Raw genomic sequence first — 21,572 nt, forward strand, 5'->3', positions numbered from 1 at the left:
AACAGCCTGCCCCAAAAAAATAAAGCCTATTAAAACCAACCAACCAGTGCTTTTCTAAATCAACTCCCTACAACCCCTTAGGGATGGGAGAATTCTCTCAACCTAGCACCAATGAAACTCCTTCCACTGTAATTCGTGCACCAACCGTTAGTGACATATATATTATATATAATTTGTAAAATACAACAGTGTACAAAACATTAGGGACACCTGCTCTTCCATGATAGACTGACCAGGTAAAAACTACTATCCCTTATTGATGTCACTTCTTAAAGGGGAGGAGACAGGTTAAATAATGATTTTTAAGCCTTGAGACATGGGTTGTGTATGTGTGCCATTGAGGTTAAATGGGCAAGACAAAAGTGCCTTTAAACGGGGCATGGTAGTAGGTGCCAGGCATACCAGTTTGAGTGTGTCAAGAACTGCAACACAACTGGGTTTTTCACACAACAGTTTCCTCTGTATTTCAAGAATGGGCCACCACCCAAAGCACATCAAGCCAACTTTGACAACGATGGGACATATTGGAGTCAACATGGGCCAGCATCCCTGTGGAACGCTTTCAACACCTTGTAGAGTCCATGCCCAGACAAATTGAGGCTGTTCTGAGGGCAAGTGAGGGGGGGGTTGCAACTCAATATTAGGAAGGTGTTCCCAATGTTCTGTACACTCAGTGTATAGCAATATATTTATGTATATACCTCCAGTGTGTATACAATCCACAATGGGATCAGAACCACCTTGTTGTGACATGACTGTCTCAGAAGGGGTGCATGCAAGAAGGCAGTTACCCAATTCAATGTAAGAAATCAGCACTGCGATTTGTGACTGCACCGTTAGCCTAAATTGTTTTCAGGTTAGGAAAAAGGCTCAAAATAGTAAGGTTCTCTCTATGAGGAAAGACAGCCATATCTGGTATGGATTCCTATCCCTCTGCCTCCGTCCGTGTTGCCCTTTCCTCAAATTTAGTCGGCATCTGGGAGCCTCCGAAGGATCTTACTCTGGAGTAACGGCCTCACGCCTCGTTAAAGCTTGGTCCATTAACATCTGTTAGGGATTCATCTGCAGTCGCTCTTAAAACAGATCCCGTAGAAGTATTTGGATTTTTTTTGATTAAAGAATTTTGTACATTGAATCATTTTTTTGTTTTACATTTTGGCTTGATTATTGGTTTGTTTTCTTAAAGACAGAGTGATCTTAGGAGGACAAGCAATGTGAGAGAGAGAAATGTGTGAGAGCACAGTCCACTTCACTTGGCTGTCATCATCTGCACAAACTCTGGAAGGCAGAACAAAACAGGGAGAAAGAAATAAGAAATCCACAAGAATAAAGGGCATTCAGTTAACAATGATTACATCCCAAGGCATATAAGATTGGAAAAAGGAGGAGAGAAAAATGCCCGGTTTTAAGAGAATCTTTAGCCCTTAGGGGAGCTTTTTTTGCAAATCTTAAGGTACCAGGGAAGTTTAAGAAATACAGTGATAGCTCCACCTTGGCTTGCAATGGGCTTACTAAGGGGAGCTTCCACCATTTTGTTTCCACCTATCCATTTCCTTTAGATCTGCAAACACACGAGCGGGAAAGCGGAAGGACGTTGAGCTCACCCTCATAGTTGACCTGTCCGTCTCCATCAATGTCGGCCTCGCGGATCATCTCGTCCACCTCCTCGTCTGTGAGCTTCTCCCCGAGGTTGGTCATGACGTGCCGCAGCTCTGCCGCGCTGATGTAGCCGTTCCCATCCTACAGGGAGAACAGGCTCATTCAATAGGCAAAGAGCGAAGGCTCTACATACAGTACTTTGACCTGTCAGAATGAGATTAGGTCTAAACAAGAGTTTCCTATCTGAACAATCAGTGAGATCTCCCTCTCCTGAACACAGCCCGGGCTAATCTGGTCTGCTGGTAAATTAAAATGGTCCCTGGCTGCCCCATCTGTGTGACAGCCAGAGACATGCATGGCTCTGGTCCATCTGCTCACCCAGCCTCAGGCTGACATTCTCTGGCTCTAGCTCTGCCAAGTCTCAAGAGCCGCAAAGGGAGAGATGATAAACAGAGCAGGGGAATGCTGACACAGACTGGCATCCTAGCAGACTGGCACCGTAGCAGTAACCAAGGTTCTTCAGGACAGTTGCACAAATGTCCCAAGGAAACAAACCTTACAATCACATCGATCCGTCAAATAGGCTGCAAACAAACAACCGCAATACACACTCCCAAAATCACAAGGCTCTGTTTAAAGGGGTTGCATTGTTCCAGGCTGCACAAAGCAATATAAACCCAGCCAATGAGCTTGTGACTCAGATTTATGCACTGCAATAATCTGCCTGCGGGTAACGTTATACTCCGCTCCCTGTCCACAAACAAAGCCCTCCTCTCACCAACACAGTTAAGGAGACACAACCATGATGACTAACACATCAGGATTGCAGAGGCATGCACACGAGCAGTGGCGCCATTGTCCATCACACGTTCAACATCACATTCCTAAAACATGAAGTGTTAGTCTCTCTCTCCCCCCTACAATCCCTTTGGTCCAATATTCACAACTCCACACAAAAAAACTAAAACAGATCATCAAAATGGCTCATGTTCCAAAAACTAAGCACATTTCCAATTGACTGGGTACAACAATCAAAAGGAGATGGTGTGGAGCGCGAGTACCTTATCAAAGACTCTGAAGGCTTCTCTGATCTCCTCCTCGCTGTCTGTGTCCTTCATCTTCCTTGCCATCATCGTCAGGAACTCTGGGAAATCGATCGTTCCATTACCTAAGGACAAACAAGACAGTCTTGATTTTACATTTGTGTGCACAGACAAAGACTCATTTTATTTCAGAATGACCAGTGTCGAGATCTTTTTGGGACATTTTGGAATGAGCTCAAAAACGATATCCTCTTTGCATCCGATTGCAAGGGCAGCACCATTGACTCAATCTCCATTTTTAAGTAGTCCATTTTCTTCTTCTATGAGTTGACAAAAACTGAAAGGGTGCAAGACACCACCTAGTGTGTTGTTTGAATAGATAAAAGCCAAGGTTAGCACATTTCTGCCACCTCACAAGTATAATTCATTGGCTGATCCCTGCTGATGACCCGGGTGGAATCATGTGATTCTTCCTTAACCCATAGGAAGTCCCACCTAGTTTACTACTGTCAAAATGGTGGAAGCCCTAAATGGCAATAGAGAGCAATAGTAATGGGGTCTTTTTGTAGGCACCAACTTTACCATTGCCTATTGGCCAAAAACAACAAGTGGGGTTGAGGGTTTTTGGACAAACACAAGCTTAGAACTTACACTCTTTGTTCTATGAGATAATGTTCATCAGACAACGTCACTTTGTGAATTATGAAACACTTATGTAATCAATACAAGCACATACAGGCTTCATAATTTATAAACGGAATGTTAACGGACTGATATTTTATAGAACACAACGTGAAAGATCTAAGCCAGTGTTAACCTCAGACCTTATCGGCTTTTATACCAAAGCCCCATTAATTTCCCCCATAGGAATGGCTGAACGAGCCAAAAAGGTAAATCATTTTCGGTTTTAGGACTACAAGCTGACGAGCTGCATGTCCATGCCAAAGACATGTTTTATCCATCTAGAGTCCTCCAACTCTGCAGGTGAGCCTCTGTTGTGTGGGAACATTAGATATTTGAAATGTGATCCACCATGAAACCAGAGCCATGGTGCCATCCAGGGAGGGCGGCAGGTAGCCAAGTGGTTAAGAGCGTTGGGCCAGTAATTATGCAGTGTTTGTGTGTGCGTTCCCATTCATCCACCATGTCAATAATGTACAAGGGTCAGCCTTGTTGGGTTCTGACCATACGTGTGCGTCAGCAAGTGTGAATGAGTAAGTCAGTGTGTGTGTGTGTGTGTGTGTCATTGTACACATCTCTCTAATCTTACCATCAGCGTCTACCTCGTTGATCATGTCCTGTAGTTCTGCCTCAGTAGGGTTCTGTCCCAGAGAGCGCATGACAGTGCCCAGCTCCTTGGTGGTGATGGTGCCGTCACCGTCCTTGTCGAACAGTGAGAACGCCTCCTTGAACTCTGATTACGGGAACAGTGTGGGATTGGTGGAAATGACTATATTGGCTATGTCCAGTCTAAATGGTCTTCCTATCCTTCATCTGCACTGATGTGAGAGAACTGGACAGGTAAAGGCAAATTCCCAGAATGCATTCAAACATATTGATTTCACACAATTGTTCAGATCTGTGCAGATGAAGAAAAAACAACATACAAATACTAAAGAATGGTTTGTACAAGATTAGCAGCAGTTGTACAAACTAAACAGGCAGAGCAGCCTACAATGTTGGTCACTAGTACTACCTTGAGGAGCCAAGAGCCTAAGGACCCACATTATCTGCCAACCGACATGAACTCAGTCACGTCTACTAACTGGGATTGGATTGAAGAGCTTTGAAAATGGACAGAAAGAACCTCACTGTTCAGGGTTAGGGATAGTACTCACCAGCAATCTGCTCCTCAGTCAGTTGGTCAGCCTGTGAAGACGAGAGGAAGCAAGAGTGAGAGTTGTCCACTGCCCCTGATATACTATAGCCTAATTTACATTTACATTTAAGTCATTTAGCAGATGCTCTTATCCAGAGCGACTTACAAATTGGTGCTTTCACCTTATGACATCCAGTGGAACAGCCACTTTACAATAGTGCATCTAGGTCTTTTAAGGGGGAGGGGGGAGAAGGATTACTTTATCCTATCCTAGGTATTCCTTAAAGAGGTGGGGTTTCAGGTGTCTCCGGAAGGTGGTGATTGACTCCGCTGTCCTGGCGTCGTGAGGGAGTTTGTTCCACCATTGGGGGCCAGAGCAGCGAACAGTTTTGACTGGGCTGAGCGGGAACTGTACTTCCTCAGTGGTAGGGAGGCGAGCAGGCCAGAGGTGGATGAACGCAGTGCCCTTGTTTGGGTGTAGGGCCTGATCAGAGCCTGGAGGTACTGAGGTGCCGTTCCCCTCACAGCTCCGTAGGCAAGCACCATGGTCTTGTAGCGGATGCGAGCTTCAACTGGAAGCCAGTGGAGAGAGCGGAGGAGCGGGGTGACGTGAGAGAACTTGGGAAGGTTGAACACCAGACGGGCTGCGGCGTTCTGGATGAGTTGTAGGGGTTTAATGGCACAGGCAGGGAGCCCAGCCAACAGCGAGTTGCAGTAATCCAGGCGGGAGATGACAAGTGCCTGGATTAGGACCTGCGCCGCTTCCTGTGTGAGGCAGGGTCGTACTCTGCGGATGTTGTAGAGCATGAACCTACAGGAACGGGCCACCGCCTTGATGTTAGTTGAGAACGACAGGGTGTTGTCCAGGATCACGCCAAGGTTCTTAGCGCTATGGGAGGAGGACACGATGGAGTTGTCAACCGTGATGGCGAGGTCATGGAACGGGCAGTCCTTCCCCGGGAGGAAGAGCAGCTCCGTCTTGCCGAGGTTCAGCTTGAGGTGGTGATCCGTCATCCACACTGATATGTCTGCCAGACATGCAGAGATGCGATTCGCCACCTGGTCATCAGAGGGGGGAAAGGAGAAGATGAATTGTGTGTCGTCTGCATAGCAATGATAGGAGAGACCATGTGAGGTTATGACAGAGCCAAGTGACTTGGTGTATAGCGAGAATAGGAGAGGGCCTAGAACAGAGCCCTGGGGGACACCAGTGGTGAGAGCGCGTGGTGAGGAGACAGATTCTCGCCACGCCACTTGGTAGGAGCGACCTGTCAGGTAGGACGCAATCCAAGCATGGGCCGCGCCGGAGATGCCCAACTCGGAGAGGGTGGAGAGGAGGATCTGATGGTTCACAGTATCGAAGGCAGCCGATAGGTCTAGAAGGATGAGAGCAGAGGAGAGAGTTAGCTTTAGCAGTGCGGAGTGCCTCCGTGATACAGAGAAGAGCAGTCTCAGTTGAATGACTAGTCTTGAAACCTGACTGATTTGGATCAAGAAGGTCATTCTGAGAGAGATAGCGGGAGAGCTGGCCAAGGACGGCACGTTCAAGAGTTTTGGAGAGAAAAGAAAGAAGGGATACTGGTCTGTAGTTGTTGACATCGGAGGGATCGAGTGTAGGTTTTTTCAGAAGGGGTGCAACTCTCGCTCTCTTGAAGACGGGAGGGACGTAGCCAGCGGTCAGGGATGAGTTGATGAGCGAGGTGAGGTAAGGGAGAAGGTCACCGGAGATGGTCTGGAGAAGAGAGGAGGGGATAGGGTCAAGCGGGCAGGTTGTTGGGCGGCCGGCCGTCACAAGACGCGGGATGTCATCTGGAGAGAGAGGGGAGAAAGAGGTCAGAGCACAGGGTAGGGCAGTGTGAGCAGAACCAGCGGTGTCGTTTGACTTAGCAAACGAGGATCGGATGTCGTCGACCTTCTTTTCAAAATGGTTGACGAAGTCATCTGCAGAGAGGGAGGAGGGGAGGAGGATTCAAGAGGGAGGAGAAGGTGGCAAAGAGCTTCCTAGGGTTAGAGGCAGATGCTTGGAATTTAGAGTGGTAGAAAGTGGCTTTAGCAGCAGAGACAGAGGAGGAAAATGTAGAGAGGAGGGAGTGAAAGGATGCCAGGTCCGCAGGGAGGCGAGTTTTCCTCCATTTCCGCTCGGCTGCCCGGGAGCCCTGTTCTGTGAGCTCGCAATGAGTCGTCGAGCCACGGAGCGGGAGGGGAGGACCGAGCCGGCCTGGAGGATAGGGGACATAGAGAGTCAAAGGATGCAGAAAGGGAGGAGAGGAGGGTTGAGGAGGCAGAATCAGGAGATAGGTTGGAGAAGGTTTGAGCAGAGGGAAGAGATGATAGGATGGAAGAGGAGAGAGTAGCGGGGAGAGAGAGCGAAGGTTGGGACGGCGCGATACCATCCGAGTAGGGGCAGTGTGGGAAGTGTTGGATGAGAGCGAGAGGGAAAAGGATACAAGGTAGTGGTCGGAGACTTGGAGGGGAGTTGCAATGAGGTTAGTGGAAGAACAGCATCTAGTAAAGATGAGGTCGAGCGTATTGCCTGCCTTGTGAGTAGGGGGAAGGTGAGAGGGTGAGGTCAAAAGAGGAGAGGAGTGGAAAGAAGGAGGCAGAGAGGAATGAGTCAAAGGTAGACGTGGGGAGGTTAAAGTCGCCCAGAACTGTGAGAGGTGAGCCGTCCTCAGGAAAGGAGCTTATCAAGGCATCAAGCTCATTGATGAACTCTCCGAGGGAACCTGGAGGGCGATAAATGATAAGGATGTTAAGCTTGAAAGGGCTGGTAACTGTGACAGCATGGGATTCAAAGGAGGCGATAGACAGATGGGTAAGGGGAGAAAGAGAGAATGACCACTTGGGAGAGATGAGAATCCCGGTGCCACCACCCCGCTGACCAGAAGCTCTCGGGGTGTGCGAGAGCACGTGGGCGGACGAAGAGAGAGCAGTAGGAGTAGCGGTGTTGTCTGTGGTGATCCATGTTTCCGTCAGTGCCAAGAAGTCGAGGGACTGGAGGGAGGCATAGGCTGAGATGAACTCTGCCTTGTTGGCCGCAGATCGGCAGTTCCAGAGGCTACCGGAGACCTGGAACTCCACGTGGGTCGTGCACGCTGGGACCACCAGATTAGGGTGGCCGCGGCCATGCGGTGTGGAGCGTTTGTATGGTCTGTGCAGAGAGGAGAGAACAGGGATAGACAGACACATAGTTGACAGGCTAGAGAAGAGGCTACGCTAATGCAGAAAAGATTGGAATGACAAGTGGACTACACGTCTCGAATGTTCAGAAAGTTAAGCTTACGTAGCAAGAATCTAATTGACTAAAATGATTAAAATGATACAGTACTGCTGAGGTAGGCTAGCTGCGTTGTTGACACTACCCTAATCAAGTCGTTCCGTTGAGTGTGAAGTTTCTACAATGCTGCTATTCGGGGGCTAGCTGGCTAGCTAGCAGTGTTGGTTACGTTGCGTTAGGAGAACGACAATAGCTGGCTAGCTAACCTAGAAAATCGCTCTAGACTACACAATTATCTTTGAAACAAAGACTGCTATGTAGCTAGCTATGTAGCTAGCTACGATCAAACAAATCACACCGTTGGGACTGTAATGAAATGAAATGAAAATGTGATACTACCTGTGGAGCGAGCGGAATGCGACCGAATGCGAAAGTTCTATTCAGTAGACGTTGGCTGGCTGTTGGCTAGCTAGGAGTGTCTCCTACGTTAAGGACGACAAAATAGCTGGCTAGCTAACCTCGGTAAATTAAGATAATCACTCTAAGACTACACACTCTAAACTACACAATTATCTTGGATACGAAGACAGCAAAGACAACTATGTAGCTAGCTAATACTACACTAATCAAGTCGTTCAGTTGAGTGTGATAGTTACTACAGTGCTACGGTAGACTGTGAACGTGTTGGGCAGATAGGAGGACGACGAAATACGATAATTACGCAATTATCTTTGATACAACGACGGCTATGTAGCTAGCTAAGAAGAAATTGCTAAGATTAGACAAATCAGACCGTTGTACTATCATGAAATGTAATGAAAAAGTTATACAACCTGCAGACCGAAGGAGACCGAAGCGCGGATGCGACCGGCTCGCTCCAGTCGCCTAATGGCTGCTCTTTTACTCCTATGTGTAAAACCATACCTGCTCCATCGTATTCACATGAGACCAGATGAGTTGACATGGCAGTGATACGCTCACCCATATAACCTCAGTGCTCACAGGAGTAGGACAATGTTCACATGCACACTGATACCCCATTATTATTTGGAATACTCAAGTATTCTGTTTGAGTTGACGCATTTAAGCATTTCCGGTTTACAATAACCCGAAAACGGGATAATGTGGCATGTAAACATCTTACCTAGTTTACTTTTTTCCCCGCGGTCAATCCTCCATAATTTATTTGGCTGATATTCTGTATTGGACCACATAGCCTACTGGCTACTTTCACCCCTACATGCTTATAATTTCCGACATTTGGTAGGCCACGTTTGTCAACTAGTTAGATACATACAGCTTCTCTTCTGTCATAGCCTAACTTGTTGCCCCAGAACACTAAATACAGTAGTGCTCACCAGAATGCCTTACATGGATAGAATCAACGCATTAGTAATCTAGTTAACACAGGATACTTTCCAGAATATTTTTTAAAATGTGGTCACTGATCTCAGGCCAGTTAGCGCATTCCCGCCAATTAGATCTGTTTCTAGTACTTGCAATTTCAAATCAAACTTTATTGGTCTCATAGTTTTGCAGGTGCAACAAATGCTTGTTTATAGCTACAACAGTGTAGTAATACCTAGCAAATTCATTTAAAACCACAGCGCAGAAAAATAAAGAAATATCAGCACGAGCAAAACAAAGCACAAACCACTGCATTTAACCACGGAAAGAGGACTGTGAATATGGCCGAATATGAACAGTGTAGTTATTCCCTCCTCAAGGCAATCAAACAAGTCGCTCTGGATAAGAGCGTCTGCTAAATGACTTAAATGTAAATGTAAATGCAAAATGTCAGTATAGGGACACAGTAGTCGCAATTCAACGACTCAGACACGAGACGTATGTGGCAGGGTCTACAGGAAACAACGTCTCACTTCCAGACAAACTAAACCTGTTATAATAATGTCTGTGAGTAGAACAGAACTGATATGGCAGGCGAAAACCCAAGGAAAATCCAACCAGGAAGTACTATTATTTTGAAAGGCTGTTTTTCCATTGAAAGCCTATACACCATAAAGACTTAGGATCGACCCAGTTCACGAGCTCCGTGGCTTCCTCAACATGTGACCAGTCTTTAGGCATCGTTTCAGGCTTTTACTCTGAAAAATTAGGGAGATACACCACTTTCAATTAGTGGCCAGTGGAAATGTCCATTTATCAGCCATGCGCCCTGATCGTGAACGCACCTTGTTTCTCCTTTCCTATCGACAAAGCTTTTGTCCGGTTGAAATATTGATTATTTATGACAAAAACAGGAGGATTGATTTTAAAACATCGTTTGGCATGTTTCTGCTAACTTTTATTGTACTTATAAAAAATGTTTAGTCCTGGAATTAGTGCACGCACCTTCTGCATTCGGATTACTGGACAAAACACGAACAAAAAGGAGGGTTTTGCTCATAAAGAGGGACATTATCGAACAAAACAAACATTTGTCTAACATGGAGACCTGGGAGTGTCACCAGATATAGATCAAAGGTAAGTGATTCATTTTAATGCTATTTCTGACTTTTGTGACACCTCTCCTTGTTTGGAAAATGGCTGTATGGGTTTGTGGCTAGGAGCTGACCTAACATAATCGCAAAGTGTGCTTTCGCGGTAAAGCATTTTTTAAATCTGACTCAGCGGTTGCTTTAAGGAGAAGTTTATCTATATTTCCATGCTTAACACTTGTATCGTTTATCAAAGTTTATGATGAGTATTTCTGTTATTTGATGTGGCTCTCTGCACTTTTACCGGATGTTTGTTTGAGACAATGCATTTCTGACCATAACGCGCCAATGTAAACTGAGATTTTTGGATACAAATATGAACTTTAGCGGGGAAAAAACATGCATGTATTGTGTAACAAGAAAATCCTATGAGTGCCATCTGATGAAGATCTAAGGTTAGTGATTAATTCTCTCTATTTCTGCTTTTTGTGACTCCTCTCTTCGGTTGGAAAAATGTATTTTCTGTGACTAGGTATTGACCTAACATAATCGTTTGTTGTGCTTTCGCAGTAGAGCCTTTTGAAATCGGACACTGTGGTTGGATTTACAAGAAGATTATCTTTAAAATGGTGGATAATACTTGTATGTTTGAGGAATTTTAATTATGGGATTTCTGTTTTGAATTTGGCGCCCTGCAATTTCACTGGCTGTTGTCGAGGTGGGACGCTAGCGTCCCCTGGTACCAGAGAGGTTAACCCTCGCAAGGCTGCTGGCATCCCTAGCCACATCCTCAGATCATGCGCAGACCAGTTGGCTGGTGTGTTTACAGACATATTCAGTTGCTCCCTATCCCAGTCTGCTGTCCCCACTTGCTTCAAGATGGCCACCATTGTTCCTGTACCGGCGGCAAAGATAACTGAACTAAATTACTATCGCCCCGTAGCACTCACTTCTGTCATCATGAAGTGCTTTGAGAGAGTAGTCAAGGATCATATCACCTCCACCGTACCTGCCACCCTAGACCCACTTCAGTTTGCATACCGCCCAAATAGGTCCAAAGCGATGCAATCGCCATCACACTGCACAATCCCATCTAGACAAGAGGAATACCTATGTAAGAATGCTATTCATTGACTACAGCTCAGCATTCAACACCATAGTATCCTCCAAGCTCATCATTAAGCTGGAGGCCCTGGGTCACAAGCTCGCCCTATGCAACTGGGTCCTGGACTTTGACGGGCCTCCCCCAGGTGGTGATGGTAGGAAACAACATCTCCACTTCGCTGACGTTCAACACTGGGACCCCAGTGATTACAAACAACGACGAGACAGCCTACAGGGAGGTGGTGAGGGCACTCGGAGTGTGGTGTCAGGAAAACAACCTCTCACTCAACGTCAACAGAACAAAGGAGATGATCATGGACTTAACTTCTTATGGCTGGGGGGCAGTATTGAGTAGCTTGGATGAATAAGGTGCCCAAAGTAAACGGCCTGCTCCTCAGTCTCAGTTGCTAATATATGCATAATATTATTAGTATTGGATAGAAAACACTAAAGTTTCTAAAACAGTTTGAATGATGTCGGAGTATAACAGAACTCATATGGCAGGCAAAATCCTGAGAAATCAAAACAGGAAGTGAGAAATCTGAGCTTCGCATGTATTCACCACAGTCCCCAATGAAATCCCCTTGAGATAATGATGTTGCACTGCCTAGGGGTTCCACTAGATGTCAACCATCTATAGAAATTTGAATGAGACTTCTATGGTGTTGTGGGAGAGAGCAGAATGAGAGCAGAATCTCAGGTGTCTGGCAGTCAGCCATTTTCTGAACATGCTTATTCCTCATGGTATCCACTTACGTTCCATTGCTCATGAAGACAAAGGAATACTCCGGTTGGAACTTTATTGAAGCTATATGTTAAAAACATCCTAATGATTGATTCTGTACTTAGTTTGAAATGTTTCTTCGACCTGTAATATAACTTTGAAGTTTTTGTCCGACGTAACGCTGACCAGAGTGAGCGTTTGGATATACACTGCTCAAAAAAATAAAGGGAACACTTAAACAACACAATGTAACTCCAAGTCAATCACACTTCTGTGAAATCAAACTGTCCACTTATGAAGCAACACTGATTGACAATAAATTTCACATGCTGTTGTGCAAATGGAATAGACAACAGGTGGAAATTATAGGCAATTAGCAAGACACCCCCAAAAAAGGAATGGTTCTGCAGGTGGGGACCACATACCACTTCTCAGTTCCTATGCTTCCTGGCTGATGTTTGGTCACTTTTGAATGCTGGCGGTGCTTTCACTCTAGTGGTAGCATGAGACGGAGTCTGCAACCCACACAAGTGGCTCAGGTAGTGCAGCTCATCCAGGATGACACATCAATGCGAGCTGTGACAAGGTTTGCTGTGTCTGTCAGCGTAGTGTCCAGAGCATGGAGGCGCTACCAGGAGACAGGCCAGTAAATCAGGAGACGTGGAGGAGGCCGTAGGAGGGCAACAACCCAGCAGCAGGACCGCTACCTCCGCAATTGTGCAAGGAGGAGCAGGGGGAGGCACTGCCAGAGCCCTGCTCCAAAATCTGTCCAAAATTGCTAATATATGCATATAATAATTATTATTGGATAGAAAACACTCTAAAGCTTCTAAAACCGTTTGAATTATGTCTGTAAGTATAGCAGAACTCACAGGGCAGGCAATCTCCCAAACTATTTTTGGAGTACTAAAAGTTGGGGCAACTTTGACGTCATCGCCCCCACCCTTCCCAACCAGCTATGGATCTGGAGACACTTTCTATGTATTCCACTAGATGTCCTCATTCAGTACAGCGTTTAATTGTGCAAATCCCACGAGCTTTGACCCTTTGCGAGGCGAAAGAGTGGATGTCGCGAGAAAATACATGGGGGCAAGAGCGCGCGTTGGGAACAGATCTTTCTTTGTTCCAGCTTGCCTCAGAAGAAGCACGATTGTCCAGTAGAACTGAGAATTGTTTTGTACGTTAAAAACATCCTAAAGCTTGATTCTGCACTTAGTTTGACCAGTTTAGTCGACATATAATATGTCATTTTGAAGTTTTGATGCGCAACTGTTCGGGACCAGAAGTAATTTTGGTAGCATTTCAGCTGGAACTCGTAGCATATGCTAATACAAAGACACACGACTTGAAACCAAACGATGTATTGGGTAAGTATGACTCCTTCCACTACATTCTGATCGAAGACCATCAAAGGTAAGGGAATATTTGTTGTAATTTTGTGTTTCTGTTGACTCCAACATAGCGGAGAAATATTGCTTATGTCTGAGCGCCGTCTCAGATTATTGAATAGTGAACGATTTCTGTAACGTTAAAAAGAAATGTGACAAAGCGATTGCATTAAGAAGCAGTGTATCTTTCTAACTATATGTAAAACATGTATATTTAGTCAAAGTTTATGTGTATTACTGTTATCTGGCGGAGCTCTCTATAATTTCTCCGGACATTTTTTTGCATTTTCTGAACATGGCGTCAATGTAAACGGAGATTTATAGATATAAATTGCATATTATTGAAAAAAAAAAAAAATGTACTGTGTAACATGTCCTATTACTGTCATCTGATGAAGATTTTCAAAAGGTTAGTGAATTATTCTTCTTTTAATCCTGCGTTTGTGATTGCATCTTTTGTTAGACAAAATGGCTACATATCGTCTGTGTCTTTGTGGTGGTTTGACATACATATGTGCTATGTTTTCGCCGTAAAACATTTTAGAAACCTGACTCGCTGGGTAGATGAACAAGGTGTTTATCTTTCATTTGAGCTATTGGACTTGTTAATGTGTGGAGGTTAAATATTTCTAAGAATATGTTTGCATTCTGTGCGCCATCTTTTGAGTTGAGCGTGGGGGGGTGCCCTTGGGGAACGTGTAGCATGAACAAGTTTGTTAACAAGAAATTTGTGGAGCTGTTGAAAAACAAGTTAATGATTCCAACCTAAGTGTATGTAAACTTCTGACTTCAAATGTATTTTACACCATCTTGCCTATGCCGCTCGGTCATTGCTCATCCATATATTGAAATATTCTTATTATAGCCCTTTACGTGTGTGTGTGTGTGTGTGTATTAGGTAGTTGTTGGGGAATTGTTAGACATTACTGCACTGTCGGAACTAGAAGCACAAGCATTTTGCTACACTTGCATTAACATCTGCTAACCATGTATGCGACCAAAACAATTTGATATATACAGTACAAGTCAGAAGTATGGACACACCTACTCATTCAAGGGTCTTTCCTTTGAAGACATCAGAACTATGAAATAACAGATATGCATGTAGTAACCAACAAAAAAAAGGTAAAAAGGTAAAAAGATTTTATATTCCTCAAAGCAGCCACCCTTTGCACACTCTTGGCATTCTCTCAGCCATCTTCATGAGGAATGCGTTTCCAACCATTTTGAAGGAGTTCCCACATATGCTGAGCACTTGTTGGTTGCTTTTCTATCACTTTGCGGTCCAACTCATCCCAAACCATCTCAAAATGGGTTGAGGTCAGGTGATTGTGGCAGCCAGGTCATCTGATGCAGCAGTCCATCACTCTCCTTCTTGGTAAAATAGCCCTTTCTACAGCCTGGAGGTGTGTTGGGTCAATGTCCTGTTGAAAAAAAGAAATGATAGTCCCACTAAGCGCAAACCAGATGGGATGGCGTATTGCTGCAGTAGCCATGCTGGTTAAGTGTGCCTTGAATTCTAAATCACAGAGAGTGTCACCAGCAAAGCACTCCCACACAATCACACCTTCTCCTCCATGCTTCACAGTACAAACTACACATGCGTGGATCATCCATTCACCTGTTCTGCATCTCACAAAAGACACAGCGGTTAGAACCAAAAAAAAAAAAAAAAATCACATTTGGACTCATCAGACCAAAGGACTACTTTCCACCGGTCTAATGTCCATTGCTCGTGTTTCTTGGCCCAAGCAAGTCTTATTTTTATTGTTCTCCTTTAGTAGTTTCCTTGCAGAAATTTGACTATGAAGGCCTGATTCATGCAGTCTCCTCTGAACAGTTGATGTTGAGATGTGTCTGATATTTGAGATGCAATTTCTGAGGCTGGTAACTAATGAACGTATCCTGTGCAGCAGATGTAACTCCGGGTATTCCTTTCGTGTGGCGGTCCTTATGAGAGCCAGTTTCATCATAAGCTTTATGGTTTTTGCGACTGCACTTGAAGAAACGTTCAAAGTTCCTTGTCACAACACAACAGATTGGCTCAAATGCATTAAGGAAAGAAATTCCACAAATTAACAAGGCACACCTGTTAATTGAAATACATTCCAGGTGACTACCTCATGAAGCTGGTTGAGAGAATGCCAAGAGTGTGAAAAGCAGTCATCAAGGCTTAAATCGGAATGGCCAATTAATTAGGGCCGATTTCAAGTTTCCATAACAATCGGAAATCGGTATTTTTGGGCACCGATATTTTTATTTTTTATACCTTTATTTAACTAGGCAAGTTAAGAGGTTAAGTCGACCCGACACGCATGCGTCCCATCTAGCCATCTGGAAATGCAAATGCGCTACGCTAAATGCTAATAGCACTCGTTAAAACTCAAACGTTCATTAAAACACACATGCAGGGTACTGAATTAAAGCTACACTCGTTGTGAATCCAGCCAACAAGTCAGATTTTTAAAATGCTTTTCGGCGAAAGCATGAGAAGCTATTATCTGATAGCATGTACCCCCCAGAATAGCAGACCGTCACCTAAACAACAGATTTTGCGGTAGCCGGCACTACCCAAAACGCAGAAATAAAATATAAAACATTCATTACCTTTGACGATCTTTGTTGGCACTCCTAGATGTCCCATAAACATCACTATTGGGTCTTTTTTTTTCGATTAAATCGGTCCATATATACCCTAAATATCGATCTATGGAAAGTGTGTGATCAAGGAAAAAACAGCTTTTTAAAACGCAACGTCATTTTTTTAAATAAAAAAAGTTGACGATAAACTTTCACAAAACACTTCGAAATACTTTTGTAATCCAACTTTAGGTATTAGTAAACGTTAATAATCTATCAAATTGATCACGGGGCGATGTGTATTCAATAGCTCCACGTCTTGAAATCATGTCCGGATATTTCTCATCCAAAACATCCTGTCGGAGACCGGAAGAAATGGGCTGTCTCTTGCTCGTTTGACCAAGAAACAAAGCCCAGGCAAATGACAAGACTGGCGACATCGTGTGGAAGCTGTAGGACTTGCAATCTCAGCCCCATGTAATTTGGTTTCCCATCAACAATACATGCAAGTGGCGCATTGATACGTTTTCCAGTTTTCAGTGATCAGATTTTCTAGCACTTTTCGATGAAACGCACGTTCTGTTATAGTCACAGCCGTGATTTAACCAGTTTTAGAAACATCAGAGTGTTTTCTATCCACACATACTAATCATATGCATATACTATATTCCTGGCATGAGTAGCAGGACGCTGAAATGTTGCGCGATTTTTAACAGAATGTTCGAAAAAGTAGGGGGTCGACTTGAGGTTAATTAAGAACACATTCTTATTTTCATTGACGGCCTAGGAACGGTGGTTTAACTGCCTTGTTCGGGGGCAGAACGACAGATTTTCACCTTGTCAGCTCGGGGGATCCAATCTTGCAACCTTACAGTTAACTAGTCCAACGCAATAACGACCTGCCTCTCTCTCGTTGCACTCCACAGGGAGACTGCCTGTTATGTGAATGCAGTAAGCCAAGGTACGTTGCTAGCTAGCATGAACCTTGTGACTAGGGGGCAGTATTTTCATTTTTGGAAAAATAACGTTCCCGTAGTAAAACGGGATATTGTCAGGACAAGATGCTAGAATATGCATATAATTGACAGCTTAGGATAGAAAACACTAAAGTTTCCAAAACTGTAAAAATATTGTCTGTGAGTATAACAGAACTAATATTGCAGGTGAAAGCCTGAGAAAAATCCAATCCGGAAGTGACTCATCTTTTGAAAGCTCTGTGTTCCAATGCGTCCCTATTGAGCAGGGAATGGGCTATCAACCAGATTACTTTTTCTCCGTATTCCCCAAGGTGTCTAAAGCATTGTGACGTAGTTTTACGCATTTATGTTGAAGAAAACCCGTAAGCGGCTACATTGCGCAACTGGTCACCTGATGGCTCCCAGAGTGATTCTCGCGTAAAATACAGAGGTAGCCATTATTCCAATCGGTCCTACTGAAAAACCAATTGTCCCGGTGGATATATTATCGAATAGATATTTGAAAAACACCTTAAGGATTGATTATAAACAACGTTTGCCATGTTTCTGTCGATATTATGGAGCTAATTTGGAATATTTTTCGGCGTTTTCGTGAATGCAATTACCGGGAGATTTCTCAGCCAAATGTGAACCACAAACGGAGCAATTTCACCTACAAAAATAATATTTTTGAAAAAAAAGGAACATTGGCTATCTAACTGGGAGTTTCGTGAGTGAAAACATCCAAAGCTCATCAAAGGTAAACTATTTAATTTGATTGCTTTTCTGATTTCCGTGACCAAGTTACCTGCTGCTAGCTGGACAGAATGCTATGCTAGGCTATCGATAAACTTACACAAATGCTTGTCTAGCTTTGGCTGTAAAGCATATTTTGAAAATCTGAGATGACAGGGTGATTAACAAAAGGCTAAGCTGTGTCTCAATATAATTAACTTGTGATTTTCATGAATAGGAATATTTTCTAGGAATATTTATGTCCGTTGCGTTATGCTAATTAGTGTCAGTCGATGATTACGCTCCCGCACCCGGGATGGGGAGTTACTAGAGGTTACACTTATCTTATAAAAATCAATCAATCATAATCACTAGTTAACTACACATGGTTGATGATATTACTAGATATTATCTAGCGTGTCCTGCGTTGCATATAATCTGACTGAGCATACAAGCATCTAAGTATCTGACTGAGCGGTAGGCAGAAGCAGGCGCGTAAAGATTCATTCAAACAGCACTTTTGTGCGTTTTGCCAGCAGCTCTTCGTTGTGCGTCAAGCATCGCACTGTTTATGACTTCAAGCCTATCAACTCCCGAGATGAGGCTGGTGTAACCGATGTGAAATGGCTAGCTAGTTAGCACACGCTAATAGCGTTTCAAACTTCACTCGCTCTGAGCCTTGCGGTGGTTGTTTCCCTTGCTCTGCATGGGAAACGCTGCTTCGAGGGTGGCTGTTGTCGTTGTGTTGTTGGTTCGAGCCCAGGGAGGAGCGAGGAGAGGGACGGAAGCTATACTGTTACAATGGCAATACTAAAGTGCCTAGAAGAACATCCAATAGTCAAAGGTTAGTGAAATACAAATGGTACAGAGGGAAATAGTCCTATAATAACTACAACCTAAAAACGTCTTACCTGGGAATATTGAAGACTCATGTTAAAAATAAACCACCAGCTTTCGTATGTTCTCATGTTCTGAGCAAGGAACTGAAATGTTAGCACATATTGCACTTTTACTTTCTTCTCCAACACTTTGTTTTTTCATTATTTAAACGAAATTGAACATGTTTCATTATTTACTTGACTAAATTGATTTTATTGATGTATTATATTAAGTTCAAATAAGTGTTCATTCAGGATTGTTATAATTGTCATTATTAAAAATAAAATTGTCCGATTAATCGGTATCGGCTTTCTTGGTCCTCCAATAATCGGTATTGAAAAATCATAATCGGTCGACCTCTAATCAAGGCTATTTCGAAGAAACTCAAACATAAAATCTCTTTTCATTTGTTTTAACACTTGTTTGGTTACTATATTATTCTGTGTTATTTCATAATTTTCTATGTCTTCAATATTATGCTATAATGTAGAAAATAGTAAAAATAAAGAAAACCCCTTGAATGAGTAGGTGTCCAAACTCTTGTCTGGGACTGCGGCGCTTAGACACACACAATATATATATATATACACATACATACACACATATATATATATACACATATAGCAGGTATCCTAGTGGTTAGAGCTTTGGACCGAAAGGTTCAAGATCGAATCACCAAGCTGACAAGGTAAAGAAAATGGTGTAAGAAACTGGGCGACCATGTGTCTGCTCCATCGAGATTTCCACCCGGAGCGTGCTCGGAGGCCTTATTCTCCCTCCCATCAGTTGAGGACGAGGTCTTATGAGGCCTGTCTCAGTCAGCCAGCCAGCACACTTTGGGCTGAGGAAGTGTGATCAGGGATGGGTATAAATACACCTCAGTACGCCTGCTATAATTAGAGTGGCACGAACAGGGTCGCCAATGTAGCACAGTGTCTATTACCATCTCTGTTGCTTTTTGTGGGTCTTTAGATTTGTCACCACATGTATAGCATTAATTGCTTGAGATGGAAAGTGTGCACATCTGTGAAAGTGTGCATGCACCTCAGAAAATAAAACACCAAGGGAATAGGTTAGTGTGCACAACCGACAAAGCCAGGGGCACACTGATTTTAATCAAGACATGTTCATTACAGTTAAAACAAATTTTAAAAATATAGTTATTAGTCCATTGTTGAGAAAGTCTTAATGTTTTGCTTCTCAGCACTCAAGTTATCAAAATATGAATATCATCCCCATATGATGCATTTTGCATTATATGATTCTGCATTTAGCAGAAGTTCAGTACAGTTTAGAAAGAATTTAGCCCAGGACATGTACTCTGCTCTCTCAGTGAGTCACATCAGGAGAGGAAGAAGGAAAGAGCAGCAAGCAGACTGCAGCTTATTCTGTCCACGCAGCTGGATGAGGAAGCAAGCAGTGGTTAAGGATTCAGTTAGTGTACTCCTGGGTGTGAGCATTTATAAGCTAGTGTCAAGCACCAAATGACTCAAACAGTGTTGTCTTTGAGAAGTACTGAGATCCCATGTGCCATACTGTACAGTCCTGGTTAAAGGCTGTTAATATCTTATTCACTGTGAGGTAGTGAATTGGTGCGGTCTCGGTTTTTGGCGGGCAGATGGCAAGATCTTCAGATTGTCAATTGCGTCTTATCTTTTAGGGCAAAACAAACCACCATGAATAATACAGACTTAGCACCAAGGCCTCACTTTCATCCCCCAAAACTGCAATTCCGAGGGATAAAGCAGAGCACATGCCTTCGTTTGTCACGCAAGGTATTTTAGTCTCATTTTTGCAAAGCATGCACTGCGGATCCCGTGTCAGTATACTGCACCAACCATGATGTGGTTCAATGCAGGGGGGAGGCGTGTGGTAGAGGGGGGCAAGGAAGGAGGGGTGGTAAACGAAGATCATTCACGAACAGCAGACTGCGGATCAACGTGGTGCAATACGCAACAACACCACCGGGAAAGGCTCAAATGTCGCGTAGGCATTGAAAACGAAATTTTCGCAACACGATGCACAACAAGTATTACTAGCTAGATCATATTGCCAGCTAGCTATGTTATTGAAAACATGACACAACACAAGTTCACTTGCCAACTAATACTATCGAGTAAGTTCATTCAATTGGCAGTGTTAGGTTATTATAACATCAAACAGCGCTAACCAAAAGCACAACGCCCACTCACCATTCGTACACCAACATTAACTAGATAACGTTAACTCCGATACGAGTGAAATGACCTTAGCTAGCCGTATGTAAAATTAGCCATGGCTAACGCCTCGACAAACAATAGGTGCCCACAATCAAGAGTTGTCTTATTGTCCGTAATCCACTGAGTCCTTATGAGCTTTTCCAACTGCCATTTCGCGGTTATTGCAACGCCGAGCCAACAGCCCGGCCAGGTGGAGATATGACCAGTTGTGCTGCCAAACCGATAAACTTTGTCAGTCACATCTTATTTAACTAGCTAGTTTACGGACATATAGCTAGTTAACTAAATAGACGTTGCTCGAACCCAATACGAATTAATATTAGCTAGATAACTAGCTAGCGAATTTATGATAGTCAGGTAACGTTAGCTAGCTGGCTATAGCATTCGCTTGGATGTGTGTGGCTATACTCACCATTTTATTATGTTAGGTCTTCAAACTTGGAAAATATGAAGTACTAAATAGTCAAGGTTCCCCTCGTGGCTGGCAAACTACCTGTTGTCAACGTATGTATCGTTGTTTAGTCCTGAAATGTTATTCGCTAGTCTCTTCTCTGCGAAGTTGCCCGGAAACACTAGGGACCGCGTCACTGCCGATGTGGCCTCATTTTGCACTAACTATATCGCTCCGCGAAGTGACATATTTCGCCCCCCCCCCATCCCACGAACCTGCCAATCTTAACTGCACACCAAATGCGTCAGAATAATAATTTATTCACTTTATATTGACCACTGCACTCACTCATTGCCTAGAACGTCCCGTTACTCATTAAAAAAAGAAAGTAATTGTACTATTTGCACTATTTGCTTGCGCTACGCTCGTGCATTGACGAGAAGCAGACGCGCTCGTTATTTCAGTCTATCGAAGCGGTGA

General features: G+C 43.8%; 1 protein-coding gene across 1 annotated transcript; it reads right to left on the reverse strand.

The window, feature by feature from the left end:
* Nucleotides 1–988: 988 nt before the first annotated feature.
* Nucleotides 989–21,262, reverse strand: calm3a (calmodulin 3a (phosphorylase kinase, delta)). The gene is made up of 6 exons (XM_029673128.2): nt 21,114–21,262; nt 4,481–4,511; nt 3,913–4,056; nt 2,661–2,767; nt 1,605–1,740; nt 989–1,278 (listed from the first exon to the last, which is right to left on the reverse strand). The coding sequence occupies exons 1-6, from the start codon at nt 21,114–21,116 to the stop codon at nt 1,250–1,252; spliced, it is 450 nt and encodes a 149-aa protein (XP_029528988.1). The 5' UTR covers nt 21,117–21,262; the 3' UTR covers nt 989–1,249.
* Nucleotides 21,263–21,572: the final 310 nt, after the last annotated feature.

Source organism: Oncorhynchus nerka, linkage group LG11 (assembly GCF_034236695.1).
Source record: "Oncorhynchus nerka isolate Pitt River linkage group LG11, Oner_Uvic_2.0, whole genome shotgun sequence".
Classification (NCBI taxonomy): Eukaryota; Metazoa; Chordata; class Actinopteri; order Salmoniformes; family Salmonidae; genus Oncorhynchus; species Oncorhynchus nerka.

Coding starts and splice junctions, on each gene's coding strand:
- calm3a (XM_029673128.2), bottom strand. Junction 4,057..4,480: donor GACTGAGGAGCAGATTGCTG/GTGAGTACTATC, acceptor TCCCGTAATCAG/AGTTCAAGGAGGCGTTCTCA. Junction 1,741..2,660: donor CCTTCAGAGTCTTTGATAAG/GTACTCGCGCTC, acceptor TTCTCCCTGTAG/GATGGGAACGGCTACATCAG.